The 16,628-nt window shown below is 39.3% G+C and overlaps 1 protein-coding gene across 6 annotated transcripts in view; it reads right to left on the reverse strand.

Annotated features, from left to right (window-relative positions):
* The window catches only part of USP45 (ubiquitin specific peptidase 45), a 55,423-nt gene that overhangs the window by 29,072 nt on the left and 9,723 nt on the right, over positions 1-16,628 (reverse strand). For 5 of the 6 annotated variants that reach the window (XR_010471261.1, XM_065056576.1, XM_065056578.1 and 2 more), the window contains 6 exons: positions 15,382-15,551; positions 13,681-13,784; positions 13,073-13,173; positions 3,787-3,932; positions 2,430-2,525; positions 12-142 (listed from right to left, as the gene is read on the reverse strand). Coding sequence is in view for 4 of the 6 variants with exons in the window: in XM_065056576.1 (XP_064912648.1) it covers positions 12-142; positions 2,430-2,525; positions 3,787-3,932; positions 13,073-13,173; positions 13,681-13,784; positions 15,382-15,551 (748 nt within the window). In the remaining 2 variants the exon portion in view is untranslated. Of the gene's footprint in view, positions 1-11; positions 143-2,429; positions 2,526-3,786; positions 3,933-13,072; positions 13,174-13,680; positions 13,785-15,381; positions 15,552-16,628 lie in introns of those variants that run through there. The other variant, XM_065056579.1, reaches the window with a different exon arrangement.

The raw sequence follows: 16,628 nt of genomic DNA on the forward strand, positions 1-16,628 counted from the left end.
GCAATACATACTTTTGACAAAGCTGGCTGAAGAGCACTTTGGGAGAAAGAGGACCTTTTCCAGCCTCCCTCATGCTGTGAAGGAACAAGAACATCGCTGATGTCAAAGGTCCTGGGCTGGAGAGGTTCACCACCAAAGGATCCTTTAAAAGGAAAAGTAAACCGCATATCAGATTTTGAAGTTAATGAAAAACAAGACTTATTTCAGGCTAGTATATTTATGACAAAGAACAATGTAACTTTCAGTCTTGAAGTCTTTTGGGTTTGGTTTTGTTTTTCTGCATGTTGATGACACCTAGATAATTGAAATAGTTGAAAAGAAAGCCTATTATTTAAGCAGTAATAATTGCAAAACCAAGCAATTATTGTTGAGCAAATTCATTGATAACCAATAGTGTTATAAACAGGCATGTCAATGAGCCAGTCTGATTCTCACAAAAACAAACCAGCTGCTGCACTACCTGCTTTACTCTTACTCCCACCTGCACCACAACTCAGTAGGAGAGACAACACAGGCGACCTTCCCCATGGGTCAGCATAGGATGGAACTCAGTGGCATTGTCCACCCAACCTTGGACAAGTGGTGGAAAGCTTCTCTGACCTGTGAGCTGCACACTGACATCTCCACACATCCAACAGGTGCAGAAACACACCCTGTTCCTCCAGGAACCAGGCGCTGGGAAGGCACCAGCAGTGGTTCACAGCAGGAGACAACAGCAGAAGCCACAGGTCCACCGTGGCAGCGGGGGACAGGCATGGGGTGCATCCCGGACAGCCCCTCCTAGTATGGGATACACCCCAGCCAGCAGGTCCCAGGGCTGGACGGAGCTGGACAGCAGCCACCAGCACCAGCTGTAGAGCAGGAGACTCCTGCACTGCTGATGTGCCACCTGCATCCCAAAGGCCACAGATGGGCAAATCTCCCTAACGCGCTCCCGGGTTATCTATGACCACCATGCTTCCAACTAGCAAAACAGATTGCAACTGCTGAACAAACCGTTAAAGATGCTGTCTCATCCGGAAAGCAGATCCACACAAAACATAAGTGCTACAGATGCACACAAATATCAAGTATTTGCATTATATACACTAACAAAGGCTAGACATGAGGAAGAAATTTTTACAATAAGGGTCATAAAACACTCAACAGGTTGCTCAAAGAGGTGGTAGATGCCCCATCCCTGAAAACATTCAAAATCAGGCTGGACGGGCCTCTGAGCAACCTGATCTAGTTGAAGATGTCAAATCTCCCTGCAATTAGCAGGGACTAGATCATCTTTGAAGGTCCCTTCCAACCCAAACTGTTCCATGATAAGGTGGAAAAATGCCATTTACCAAGTGGGAAGCTGGGAGTTTCTATGTTACTATTACACTACTGCAACCCTCTAATTCTGTGTCAACATAAAAAGACCAGAAAGCACAGTCTTTGCCCTGAAAATCTTATTTATATTCTAGGCATTGTCATTAAACAAAATATAAATCTTTCAACCTTATGGCTGTGCAAGTTTCGCATCAAGCATAAGCCAAACTCCACTGGCTTTCTAAGCCTCTGGGCACGAACGAGCTCCAGACTCCCATTGTGGCTCAGGATAACTTAGTGAAATGTGTTGCTGCTCCAAACTGCCACTGAAGGTAATACAGACAGCAACACAGTGTATTTCACACTGTTCTTGCCTGGAGAGGCTATGAACATCACCGACAGCAACATACAGAAATCATTTCAGAGGTATCCGAAACAGAAATCCACCCCTCAACCCTCAATGTCACTAGAAAGCTTCCAGCAAAGAGCAGAAAAAGGAAAAGTCCTCTGTAAACTGCTTGCTTTAGCTAGTAGAGGGAAAGGGGTATTATCTTTATTGCCAACAACATATTATGAAACCCTTAGTCTCTAAGACATGACTGGAACAGCAGCATATTCCTTGATAATAACCACAGCAGTCTCTTCCCCATACGCCCACAATGAGCTTGAGGACAAGAAATTCGGTTCTCTCTGAAATTTTGCTTCTCTCAGTTTAATCCTCCGGCCTGTGAAGAACGTAATAAATTTTACAAGCCTTATCAATGAATGGCTGGAACAGGCTGTAATAAAATATTTCATGAACACTTTCTAGAGCCAAATATATTATTTCCTGTATTATATACACATACTGAAGAAATGAAATGGGGAAACAAAAATAAGCCAGCCACTCTTTCCTAAGATCAGGCATTATTTGCTACTTCGATGTCACAAATATCAAGGAAGTGATTATTCCTCCCCTTCAGGGCTGAATAGTTTTGAAAAAGGAGTTCACAGACATCATAAACCAGTTAAACAATTAAAAGGCAAAAGAAAGAGGAAAAGAAAAGCATGTCTTAAACGGAGATGCACTTTCCCATCCTCCAGCTTCTTCCCACGTTTCCCCAAATCTATATTTCTCACTGCATACTCACCAACTGGGAGTCCGAAGTATGACAGATTTTTAACTTTGTTCCTTTCTCTTTCATCTCACACATCAGTTCATTTAGTATGTGAGTCTGCGCCAAGTTCTTGAAGACAAAAAAAAAGTGAAGAAACGCATGCTGATCTTTCAACCATACATCTTCTTTAGTTATAAATTCTAGCTTCATGGATAGACAAACCGGATACATTTCATAATGTACAACTGAGGTTTGACTCAGACCACTAGGAAAAGCAGGTATCACCCTTATAAGAGCCAAGATCACTGATCTCAGACTGTTTCTAAAATTGTATCTACTTCTGTTTCAGTCATTCCAAAAGTGTCCTAGTAATAACTTTGTTATTTTTGTTCAACAACAAGATTCATTTTTTTTAATGGCAACATTAGTACCAGAAATCATTGTTCCTTTTAAACCCTGCAGTCCCCCTCATCGTGGCCCAAGGAGCACAAAAGCTTTGGCACACTGAAAAGCATTACCTCTCCAAATTTAAGAGAGAAAGCAACTCAACAAAGCTTTGTTTCCTTATTTTTTGTTAACTTTGACTGCAGATCACTTGGGTTTCTACAATGCCCTAAGTATGCACAGAGAACAATTTCCACTCCTTACAAATTTACTCTTTGTTTGCTGAGTTTTGTAATTGTCACCATAAACACAAGGTAAAGAGTGACAGTTCAGAACACTTTTGTAGCAGTTTTCTCTTATCTGCTCACTCCTGTGTGCAGTCACACAGATGTCTCTGCTCAGCTGACAAGCAACAGCATGTTCCAGTATCAAACCCGCTAAGGCTGCTGCTTTTTTTAGGATGTTGGATTAGCTGTACACTCAACATCAATAAAAGTGCATTGGTATAGCTCATTCCTCTTAGACCGGTCAGGAAAAAAAAATTTAAAAAAATAAATAAAAGTCCTTTTATAACTGCACCCATTGTAGGGGCTTAATATCATCACAACACACTGTGCAGACATTTACATTATGCATAAAGTACCACTTTTCACACCCACCGGTATGGTAAATACTGTGCATTACTCATGACTGCCTAATGCTGAACTACAAATAAAACCATATGCTAGAGTACAACCCACACACATATGCAGTGTGCAAAACACTTGACATTTTCATTTGTCTCATTACTGTGAAAAATGCTACTGATCCAGGAAATTTTTTGTTGTTATTACAGGAAATATTGCTTGGATAGCAAGGAGTGAAAAGAATTTGAAAAGGACATTCAGAAGGCAGAATGAAGACTGGTAAATAAATCAATCAGTACATTTTCTGAAGCCTACAGTTTATACAGACTGAGTATTTCTGAAATTTATTACGGCAAATCTGTACGATCTTTACATCTTACCTGCATGACAGCATTAAAAAAGCATGTATTTCCTAAATTATTTATTCCTTTCACTGGAACTGTCGCACCATTAGCAGAACTTTTTCCTTTCAGTATTTCACTTGCTTCACTGTTTTCTTCACGGAGTCGTATGATTTTTGATGAACCTATAATTAAACTATAGATTAACACTACTATATAATCACATAGTTTAAACAACTCAGTGCTTCCATGGATTACATTTATCATTTTTATTATAATGTATACAGAAAGATATCTTGATGGTACTCTAAGCTGCTTTACCTCATCTTTAAAAACCAAGAGACATCAGCAACTAAACTCCTGGGAAAAAAAACATCCCCGCAACAACTACATATATCAAACAAAACCTTCCACAACAATTACATTGTCTCATAAGACTGTAACTCCTTCAATTATCGAAGCAATAAATAAACCGGGCTTGGTGAGTTTATTAACAATAGGCAATTTAGATGTATGTTAATTAGACACACTAGAAACAGCACACAAAGGCTGCTTTTTGGTGTATTTGAAGAGAAGTAACCAAAAGTTACCACCTGAAGGCTGCAAGTCTTTAGCAATTACCACACTCTGAATTGCCCTGTACAACCCAGTCAGCAGCCAAATCAGAACTGGTACCGGTTTCCCCAAACATTTGCTTCTTCACCCACCTCCCTTTGCCACAGCCAGAGGAACTGCTAACGTAACCCAAATGAATAGAATGCTGCTCCTTTAATTTTAAACAACAGAAATTTGATAAAACTGCAATGGAATATGCTACCACCATAAAGTCCACGTATTTCCTTATTTCCCTTATTATTTAAATAGATGAGGGGCAGCAAAGTTAGACAGTCATTAACTTGTAGCCTAGAGGTAATGGAAAGACTTGAGATAACAATATTTAGCCTTGAATTCTACTAGCAACTTTCATATTGTCATGGTTGCAGGACTAAATATGAACATTACTGACATCTGCAGTGTCTTAAATATTGATTAACAATGCATGTCAATGTAAACGAGTTATGGACTTAATAGATGCCAAGAACTGTGATGCTGCAATCTCTGTCTTGACATATGAATTCATGTATTTGTTCTAATGAGTTTCACATTGAAGTCTCATTAAAGTGTTCTTGAGAAATAACTAACAGAGCTATTTACGTTAATGAAATGCTCATGTCAAAAGGTTCTTTTATGTACACTCCTAGGTAGCTTCTTGCTTAGAAGATTAAAAAAAAGGTAATTAAACAAAACACAAGTCATTAAAGTATCTATTGTATCTGGTAACAAGCTTCTGACACAGGCTGTCTGCATCCTGCAGTGTCACCAAAGCATAATAATTTTTCTACATTGCATCTAAGTTTGTCAAGATGCTGTTAGAGGTGCTTTGCTGTTTAGAAACATTTTTAAGTGTTCTCAGTAATACTGCTCACACAGCTTTAAAATATTCTCCCTTCCACTGGTGTGGAAAATTAAGACGGTACAAGGGCAAAGTAAGAGATCAAGTTCTCCTTGAAAAAGCAGACAACACAATGAATGACAAATAGCTTGGGAGCTGCTCACGCCCTGAAACACTCACAGTTTCATGGGCTGCGTGCAGCAACGCCTTTTAATTGACGTGCTTACAAGAGGCAGCTACAGTGCCTGAGCCCCGTCCACCCACACAGAGCTACAAAAGAACCTAAGCAGGAGAATGGGAGCTCCAAGTGACTGCAACTTGAAGGCACTGCTCACTCTCAGAAATGTAATGTTATAAGTCAACACTTCTTCCCCTCAGAAAAGCGTGCCATACAGAGGAGTGGTGGGGAGACAGTTAAAAAAAAAAACCAAACAAACAACCCAAATTGTGTAAATAATTTGTGTATTAGTATACCACAGTTGTTGCATTTATCCATCGGCATTCAAAAACATCTGGGACAGCATCTTAAAGTAAACAATGTTCACAAGGCCATCTGGACAAAACTGCAGGCAAAAATTAAAGCATAAGCATATGGAAAAGCAGATTTTTCTCTTCCCTTTAGCAGTAGAGGATGACAAATGTCAAACCTAGATCTGTCCACGCTTCACTGTGCTACGCTTTGCAGCACCACCTGGCTCTCCTTGCACAGCCACCAAATATGGACAGCACTGCCACAGCGGACCATATCTGCAGGGCAAACTCAATAAAAGCATTTCACTTCATGGTTAAATGGCAGCTTCACACAAGTAGCAAGGTCCCATTTGCTGAACCTTACATACAAATTAGTTAAGGGAGGGAAAACAAAGCCGAAGCATCCAGCTTTGCGATAAAGAGCCGGATGAACACGCAATTATAAAACACAATAAACGCGAACCAGACATCCGATTGCCACAAAGCTGGATAATTAGTACAGGGACAAGGAGAAGTAGTAGTAAATTAAGAAAAGGCCTGTATGTTGTTATTGAAGTCTAGGAACCTCCTTCCATTTTAATTACTGATTAATTACTCTTGTTTTTTTAAATAATTTTACAAATACAATCCACATGACATTTTACTAGGGTTTTTTTGTATCTGTGAAAAAGTCTTGACAGAGCAGTGCTGCTTTGCAATTACAAACATTACCTACTGTCCCGCTTATTCCACGCAGATATTTTTAAAGACATACACAGAGCCAGAGGAGGGACAGCAGTTTTTAAATTTAACTCTGCTTAGTGTCCCCAGCTCAGTGATAAATGACAGATGAGCCTGAAGCTGAATGTTTAGTTGACATGTGAAGAGTTGGTCAATCCTAATAGAAGATGCTGGTAATGACTGCGACAGCTATTACATCTACAGATTGGGGCTGGAGGGTCCTTCTGCAAAATTAACCCGAGGCTACAAGTATGTTATTAATCAAAAGGCTAATATGTAATTTTTTAAAGTGAATTTGCACTGAAATGTTTCATGGACTCTTGATGACTCAGTCTTGCAACCCTGTAATGTTTTACCAGGCATGCTTTTGGATATGAAAAGTGACTTTTAAACCAGTATAGACACAAAAGGGACCATAGCAGAAGGATTCCATCAAAATGGCTGTCATCTGCTGCTGCCCACAACGGCCTTCAGCTGCTGGCCAGACAAGAGAAAAAAAGTAGTCCAAGCCATTTTTCTGTGTGCAGTAATACCTGTTATAAAGGAACTTGTTAGTGAGAGCAAGGTGGGCGAAAAGCACAAAAGTGATTAAATTCACAGATTGATTTCTATCCATAGTTCACTATTACATCTTTTAGAGAGCTGACATGGTGACCCCCAACCTCTCTGCCCTTCCCAGGCACTGTAAACATCAGCCCTGGGGAGGCCTGTCCTCCACTGCAAGGTCAACGTATCTGGCTCTGACTGTTTTGGAGCTCACACATTCAGACTCCTGCAGTTTTGATGCAGATATGGCCTTTCTCATCCAGTCACGCAGGGACAACTCTCACCCAAGGTGGTCCTTGATCACCCCAACATACTTTTCCCTTGACAAAGTGTATCTCCCCTACCAGAGCACTCTGCCAAGACCCATTGCCCAGCTCTCCAACGAGCTCATCACACCCTACTGACCATCTCTTCCCAGGCATCAGGCCAGTGTCTACCTCTGGTCCCACCATAACATCCACCTCCAGCTCTCACTCCTTTGGGTCTCAGACAGCTGCCTTTGTGCATGGGCACCACCATCGTGCTCAGCAAAGCTTCCTGATGTCACCCTGCTTTCCTCCATGCTGGCAACCCCCCTTCCCCACCAGACCCAGAGAAAAGAGGACAAGAGTCACTGACTGCTCCTCTGCTACTGCTCTTGCTTGCAAGGCACTCTTGTCTTGCCACTCTTTTCCTCAGCTTTTTTTTTTTTCCTATATCTGCTCGCCTGCTGTCTTGTCTCGCAAGCTCTCTGGAGGCAGGGAACATGGTTTTGTCCCATGGCTGCACAGCACCGGCCTCACGGGTGCATGACTGAGAATCCCAAGCCCAACGTTAACACAGACAATGATTCAGTCCGTGAATCAGAGCAAGTCACCAGGCTCAGTGTGCAAACACACATGGGTGCTGGCACACCCACTTGCAACAGATATTCAGAAAAGTTATCGCAGGTTCCCTATCAATTTGTTTTGCCCATATTTCAGACATTTGCAGCGACCATGGACTTCTGTACCACCCTCACTGAAAGTGAGCTGTGCCCAGGGGTGCAGATGGCATGCAAGCGAAAGGATAAATTACATCCAATTTTTCTTTCAGCCGGGGGAGTAGTGGTTTTGCTTATCTTTTCAATGCGACTTTTTTTTTTTTTTTTAATTAAAAATGAGGGTTCCAGGAATATGCACTTTTATTCCAAGGTCAAGCCTTTTCTGTTGAATGCAACTCTGGCACTTCAGCTGAAGGTCTTCACAGTAAAAACAAGGTTAATAGATTGCTCTTCTTTTACCAAGTTCTCATCAAACTGTATTACGAAATAATACTAAATTGTTTGGCACTCCTTTTTATTTGAAAAATTTATTTTTTTTTTTCAACACTGTACAACAATGAAAGTCTAACCCTTAGAAAAAACGGCATGGTTCTCTTCTGAAATGGTCACTAGCTTTATGTTTTACAATCCAAACTTCTCTTGCAGTGTTACAATCCTAACTAATTAAAGACCACAAACTGCAATTTTATTTCTCTGATTCTGACAGAATGTTATAAACCAAAAAACACATCTTCAGAGTGTGAAAGAGCAAGGTATTCAAGCACCAGTTTTGATCCTCTACACTCAGATGACTTGTGCTACACCTCACAAGTAAATAAGTACCTGGACTGGAAAGGGAAGAATCCATGGATAAAAATGACAGAAAGTCTAAAAAAATCTTTTCTCAATGATAGGGTTTTCATTTTTTTGTGATGGGGATGATTAACAGTAGCCCCTAAAAATGTAAATAAACTTGAAAGAAAATTTATGACTGAAAAAAATGTCTTTTTGCTGAAGTGTAGCTCAGATTTGGAGAATTAACATATTCTGCTTCATTTTGCTATTTAATGTTCTTTTTAAGTAGACAGAATGCACTTATACAACTTCAAGCTCCAAACTACACATAATGAAAATCAGTTATGAAATAATACAATTATGTTCATCAGTGTGATCCTTTGTCAACTGCTAATATCCACAGATGAACACAAATCTGAGAAGTTATTTCTCATACTATTTGTTTTTCCATACCACTTAACACCTATTACTTGTACTGTAAAATTATATATTTTTTAGTCTTTGTTTTACATCAGCTATATCCATTAAAACAGAAATCAGGTTTCTAACTTTCACCTATTGGCAAATCTGGGCAGCTGAACTTAGTAGCAAAATCTCATTCCTCTGCTTGACCTTCCCAAAGATAAATTTATCTATAAAATTTGAGAAAAAATATTCTTTCTTTCCATTCTATTGCCACACAAACCAATTTAATTAACTGCTTTATAAAAAAAATGAGTATTCAACCTTGTGTCTCCACTGACATCTAATTTGGCTTTTGTAAAGGAAAATACGCATAATACTCACTTTTAAGACTGCAAAACAATTTATTTTCTCCAGCAAATGAGCAGACATGCAGATCGCAATGTCTCAGCATGGTTTCTGTGTACTACATGTGCATTATGTCCATGTGAAGCTCACAAGTGTGCCACACGGACAATACTGCACCTGCCTTTCTGTGAAAATCATCATGGCCTGCTAACCTTTTCCACAAAACACATTTCTGGGTGGTACACCCTAGAAAGCAATCTTGCTTTATTCTTCCATCTTGTGCCCAACATGACCTCTTAACCAAACAGACTCCTCCAAAAAAATAAAAAGGCCAAAAAGAAAAAAAAAAAAAGGCAGGCATTGCTGGGTACAATAAACCATAGGATCAGATGCGAAAACCACACAGCTGCAAGCATTCTTTTGGGAACCCAGCACTGGGATTTATCTCAATCGCTTAATGTAATTACAAAAGTCAGTCATGTAGTAGTAATGTAATTTGCACATTTTTACAGCTGAAGTGAAGTTGAATCTTTATGAGAGGCCGAGTGAAAAGCAGGGATCCTGCTGCCACACTATTCCACCACATTAGTACCAAATGACAAGCATTTTGCTTTTGTTTATTTTCCAAGATGCATTAATTAGGAAATCTATATAACCCTCCCTTACGTGTTTAAGCTGATTATTTTATCTTTAAACGGCTCCTCCACTTTCAAGAACTGAAAAAAACCCTAGCAGCCTTCATCTGTTACTTATATCCATGTTCATTCTGCATTTCTGCAGAAATTTCTACACGATGCTATTTGAATTTTAACGATGTACCATGTCAACCAGTTGTTGCAACAGAAAGAAATCCAGACATAAGATGAATTGTTGTTGCAGTGCCACATTCTGATAGGAAAATTAAGTGTCTTCACTTTGTTTTGGTTTTTTTTAGGAAGAAACTGAAAAGCACTGAGAAAAGAGCACAAGACTGATTTTCAAGTGAGAAAGATGAATTATTAATTGTCAGGTTTACGCTAATGTTTTCTCACAAGTTATATTTCATTCATTTAAAATTAGTTTATGTTTTTAATGGCTAAATATACAAAATAAATTTTAAAAATCTAAGCCAACTAATAATTTAAAGCATGACAGTTACACTGAAAACATCACTGTAAAATGAAAAAAACCCTACACTCAAAAAAAAGATAAGTTATCAAAAGTAGAGTTAATTTTCACTGTTATGCTTCATGTCCTTTGTGTTCTGGAAAACAGCATTAATTTCATTTCAATTTCAGATTTTATTTTTTTAAAAATCCTTAAAGGCAGTCTAATTTAAAGACAAGAAAAAAATCTTAACTTGTTACATTTCTTGAGGGGAAGGACCAAGTGTGCCAGCCCAAGTGTTTGACACAAAACAGAAACGGCATTGCTGTTACATTTATGGAAGTGAAACAAGAATGTCAGCCCTGGTTGGGAATTCCCTTTCACGCATACTACTTATTTATCAATACACAGTTGCGTCCCAGGCTCTTCCAGCGAGGAGCATGGCCCAAAGCAACAGCCTGTGCCGGGCAAACAGCTTTTTCCTCTTTTCCTTGACACCTAAGAAAACCAAACAAGTCACAGAATCATAGAATGGTTTGGGTTGGAAGGGATCTTAAAGATCACCTAGTTCCATCCCCCCTGCCATGTGCAGGGACACCTTCTAGACCAGGTTGCTCAAAGCCCCATCCAACCTGAGCTTGGACACTTCCAGGGATGGGGCATCCACAGCTTCTCTGGGCAGCCTGTTCCAGAGCCTCACCACCCTCATGGTGAAGACTTTCTTCCTTATATCTAATCTAAATCTACCCTCTCTCAGTTTAAAGCCATTACCCCTTGGCCTTTCACTACATGCCCTCGCAGAATGCCCCTCTCCAGCTTTCTTGTAGGCACTCTTTAGGTACTGGAAGGCTGCTGTAAGGTCTCCCTGGAGCCTTCTCTTCAACAGTCTGAACAACCCCAACTCACTCAGCCTGTTCTCATAGGAGAGGTGCTCCAGCCCTCATGTCAGTCAAATCAGATTCCACTTTTGGAAACAGCAAGAGGAAAGCCAATCCTTTGCCAGCAACAGAAGGAAAAGGGATAAGAGACTGTGAATGCATCTACCAATCTGTGTTGGACTATGGGAAAAAGATGATTTGGTATGGCTTAATTGATCTGGGGTGAGGAAAAACTCCTCATTCAGCAGGCAGAGCTCCACTGAAATTAAGAAATTGCTGGAGATATATTAATTCTGATGAGATGCCCTGCTGGTTAACTGGCTTTCCCAGAGCTCTCAAGAATGGGATCCAAACCGCCATACTCTGCCACATGGAGAAGGTCACAGACTTCCACCTTCAGCATTCCTGGCAGCACACACACACACTTCTTGCATGAATACAAGCTTGCACTTGACTCTCAGCCCTTTCCTGGCTCGGAACAGGAGCCACAACAGCCCCTCAGGAGCAACCTCCACATGCTGAGACCTCTTGCTGCTGCAGTGGCCACCCCACAAGGCTTGTGCCTGAAAATACGCATTTTCAAACCAGTATCAAAATAAAACACAAATACATATGCAGCAGAAATACATTCTGCCTGGCTCTGCTATAAACACCTGATTTTTAAGAAATCTTTGGCCTCGTTTAAGCTTACTTTTCCTGAGTTAGTTTGGAATTTCAGTTGCTTAATTTAAGACATTTCACAGAAAACTTCTAAGTGCCATACTCTGAACATTTTAAATACTTTGAAGTTTCACAAATTAAGAATCTAAACCATGAAGCACAGAGTCATATCTCTCAGAAAGTCTTATCCAACAGCACAAAACCAGGATGAAATTATTTCCACTAAATGAACTCAAACAGACACTACAGCATTTTCATCTGTAAGCAAGCTGCAACATCCATTTATTACATCTAAACTTAAAACTGAAGCTGTGAACAAAACTGTATTTCCATTGCTGAAAGCAAAAATATGTAAAAGTAGCAATTTATTGATTTATTACAATTAAATAACTTAACATGTAACTTGTGGCTAGATTAGAATATAAAATATGTATTTCTGAGTGGCCCTTGATTTTTTTAACCTCAAAAAATACATGACACCTCTTAAAACCAGTAGGATTTATGCACATGCAGCTACAGGAATACCTGGTCTAATTCAGTAAGGCTATCCTTCTCCATTCTTACTTCTAACCACTTGATTATCTCCGCAGTTGAGGGCGACAGGTACAAAGTTCTATCTACTATTACATAGATTGAGAAGATATAGTAGGCTCCTACCATGGGAAAATAATTTAATACTATTTTCTATTCATAGAAATGAGTGTTCTATCAATTAAAACCCAATAACATAAATCAACAAAAAGCATTACACCAAACAACAGAGTACTAGGTAATCTACTTAAACAAATTTAATTAACTGCGGAAAACAAATTTAAATCAAATGCATTTTAAGATGTGGCACATCCACACTAGGAAAATTCAACTCATTTATACTTCTATACAGGTTTAGCACATTAATTTATATGGCATCTTATTTAAGGTAACATCTTCTCCACAATAAACTTCCTTCATTAAAGACACAATTTGGAAAAACTGTCCTACAGTGCCCATAATATTTTTAAAATGTAATGATACTGTAGAAAGAAAAAATGACATGTTTCGACAGGCATTGCTTCCCTAAGTAATTGTTCAATTACAAATTGCATTATACTCACATCATACACCATTTTTCAAGTGTATGTTTAACATGACTCAAAATCTGAAATGCTCATTTTAGAGACAATATATTACAGATGCCTCCAGATAAAACTATTTATGTAAACTTACTTGGTTCAGCCCTGGAACCATGTTTTTGAAGAAAGTCGACTATCTGTGCCAAAACTTTTTTGTTGCAATGTGTTGACAGCTCCTCATCACACTCATAACACCTAAACAAAAGAAGAAACAAACTGGAATTCAGGATACCTGGACGCAACTCCTAGTTCTAACAAACCTCTCAAACAACCTCATGCAAATCACTTCAGGTCTGGGTTTCAATTTTTCATACTAAAAAGAGGAATAAAACTGAATTCTCTCATCCCATACATGCTCTTCTATAGAACAGCTCCAAGTCACTGCGATACTTACAGATTTATATAATCTCAGTTTATAGTCCTGCAAATAATTATACTGAAACAAGCAGTAAGGACAAACTCCTGTAACCAGCCAACTCTCCACAGAACACAATGGACTCAAACTTCTATTCTAGTATTGACTTGTGACCTCTCCGAGAGTCCTAAGGACAAACTAATTTTCTCTCCAAAAAGACTCTTTCCTCTATATAAAGTAATCATTTTATCTGTCAGAATCATTCCTTATCACAAGAAGACACTGCTTTAAGTTACAAGTAGTCCTTATATACAGGCATACATGAACACCTGCACACTCATTCTCACCATATGATCCACGTGCTGAGGTTGATAACAATGCAATGAGGTTCTGTGCGTGCTGTCTGGAAGTGTTTCAGAGAATGCTGGCCTTCTGAGTTCTTACTACACCCCTGAAAACGGAAACATCAACACAGCAAAGGGAAAAAAGGGAAGTAGGGAAATATTACATTATTAGTAAATAAACTGCAAAAACTTTACTTTTCAAAATTAGACAGAAAGCTATAGTGACCTAAATACTCTTTTAGCACTCTCAAGGACTGAAAGGGTTTAATGTTCTTTATAATCCAGTATTAAATATATCAGGTTTGTTTGTTTGTTTGTTTTAATGAACACATTTTCTTTATATTAATAAAGGAAAATCAATGACAACACAAACCCAAAATTTCATCTTTTCTACTTGGAAAAAAATCAGTTATAAGTACAGAAAATCAGCAAGTTTGCTTTAACTTAATAGAAATAATTCCTAATTTTTGAATAAGTATAAATAGCAGAAAACGATGCCATTCACAAAAGAATTCTCTAAAAAATAAGAATGAAATTACTATGTATCATATTTGGTTCACAGAATATTAAGAAAAGGACAGCATAGGTAACTCTCACTGGTCAAGAATATCAAATGCATTCCAGATAGCAAATGCAAAAGGTACATAACTTGTTTTGTACCAAAAAAGCTACTCAGAACACACTATGCACAGCATCTTCAAGAGAAAGCATTTTGCAATTTTGCAAATATCTACAGAGAGGGACTGAAAAGATTCAGGACTGGTCTCTGAGCGAGCCATGAGTTCTGGAGGCTATTAACAGACGAAAAAGCATGCAGAGTTAACGTCTTAACCCTTAAACCCTTAACTACAAGTTTTCAGAGACAAAATTTACGAGTTCTCCTCAGACCTAGTTAACTATCTTCTGAAGCCTGCAAAAAAACATGTTCCTTTCAAAATTAAATCTGATTAGATAATACTGGTAGAAGCTGGCTTCTGTCCCTACCGAAATAAGATCTACTAGAAGTCTAAGAGAATTGTGAAATGCTTTGTTCAGGCAACTATTAGCCAAACCAAGCGTGACATCGCCTATAAAATGAATTTTTCTGTATCTGGCTTTACTTCACTCACAGGGCAGAAACCTGTGCAAGCCCTTGGGGTCAGGACCTGCCATTTCAAACTCTGAAGCCACAATTTGACATTATAACTGATCCAATCTACTGGCAAGCTGCCATAAAAAGCAGCATTCTCACTCCGGCACAGACCTTTCTCCCTGGTTTCCATCAAATCTAGAAACTGAGTGCCCACAGTATAAGTTGATCCAGTGATATACATATTTGTTTTTTTCATTCATTTGTATTTGCGGGATCTTCTGTGAGACGAGCCAGCAGAATGGATGCATTTTGCAACCACACAGTTCCTGCAGCCAGTTTTCTGTAAGCAGCAAGAGCATGCAGGTGAAGAGCACAGCAAAGGTAGGACCATTACTTACTGCTCATGATGCCAAACTGCACCACAACACAAAAAGCTAACCCAAAGCACTGCTGAAAACGAGAGAAGAACATAAGGCCACATTCCACTCCACTGAAGAAGCTGAAGCACGGATTCTCACAACTAAGCACTTATGTCACTGTGTTTCACTGAAGGTGATGACAGACCAAACAGACAACGATCCTTTAGAAAACCAGGGCTGATCCACCTCCATCAATTGGCAGCGTATGCTCACCTGAGAGCCACATTTGAGACACAGCCATATGTCCGAAGGTGCCACAGGCTCACCATCACTCATCCGCCTCTCCTTCAGACACTCCGCACATATCGACCAGACGCTCTGAGCTACCGCCCTCTTCACATGATGCACATCCACCGCTTGGCTCACGTGCTGGCAGGTTAAGCCTAGAGAGAACAACACATACTCACTTTCGTCTATTAAAAATCACAGCTATGAAAGGGAGCTTGTGTAGACTAAAAGAGCTGAGTCTTCAATGAATTCAGCATCAGGAAAAAAAAACAGCAAAGAACTAAAATAGGAAAAATCAGCCAGCTGCTCTCCATATAATGAATTTCATGAAATATCTATTTCAGTCTCTCTATAATAAAAGTCATTCTCAAGTTAATAAAGCCACCTCTTAAAAACAGATAAACTACTTTGTACAAAAATGCAAGGACTTCTGTACAAAACTAATTTCCCTGTTTCTTTGTGGTTTTTGTTTGTTTGTTTTGTCAACAGTAAAAAACTACATAAATCTATTTTTGCATATAACAACACAGGCAGCTGACCTCCTTTTCAATCCTTGAAGAAAGATTTCCAAATACCCATTCATCTCTACTACAGCTGCCCTCTCTGAACATGAACTCTGAACACCATTCTTCTCTGTGATACTTTTTGCACAAATTCCACCATAATATAACAGAAAAACCTAGGTTTGAAGGAACCTCTGAAGGCCGTCTTGTTCAAACCTTCATTCAAAGCAGGGCCAAATACAAATTTAGATCTGGTTGCCGATGGCTTTCTTCAGCTGAGTGTTGAATATATTCAAGGACAAAGGGTAACCAACTCACTACAAAAATCAGTTTTCTGTCTGATCATACTCAGGGTGAAAATAAAATACATTTCCTCATACCTAGCCAAATTTTCCTTGCCCTAACTTTTGTCTGTTGCCTTTAGCCCTTTCGTTGTGGACCTCCTAGAAGGGTCTGCCTTTGCCTTCTCCATAACCACCTATCAGGCATTCAAAAAAAGAAACTATACTTTCATTCATGTGGCTTAACAAAGCCATTACCTTCAGCCCCTCTTCACACATCATGTTCTCAATCTCCTTAACAACGTGGAGAGGGCGACTCACTGCTGCACTCACTCCAACAAATCAATGTCTTTCTTGTAATGTGGAGCCCAAAATGGGACACAGTACTCCAGATGAAGTCCCACAAGAGCTGAAAAGATGGCAAGAACCACATACCTCACCCTGCGCT

Source organism: Columba livia, chromosome 3, assembly GCF_036013475.1.
Source record: "Columba livia isolate bColLiv1 breed racing homer chromosome 3, bColLiv1.pat.W.v2, whole genome shotgun sequence".
NCBI classification, from domain to species: Eukaryota; Metazoa; Chordata; class Aves; order Columbiformes; family Columbidae; genus Columba; species Columba livia.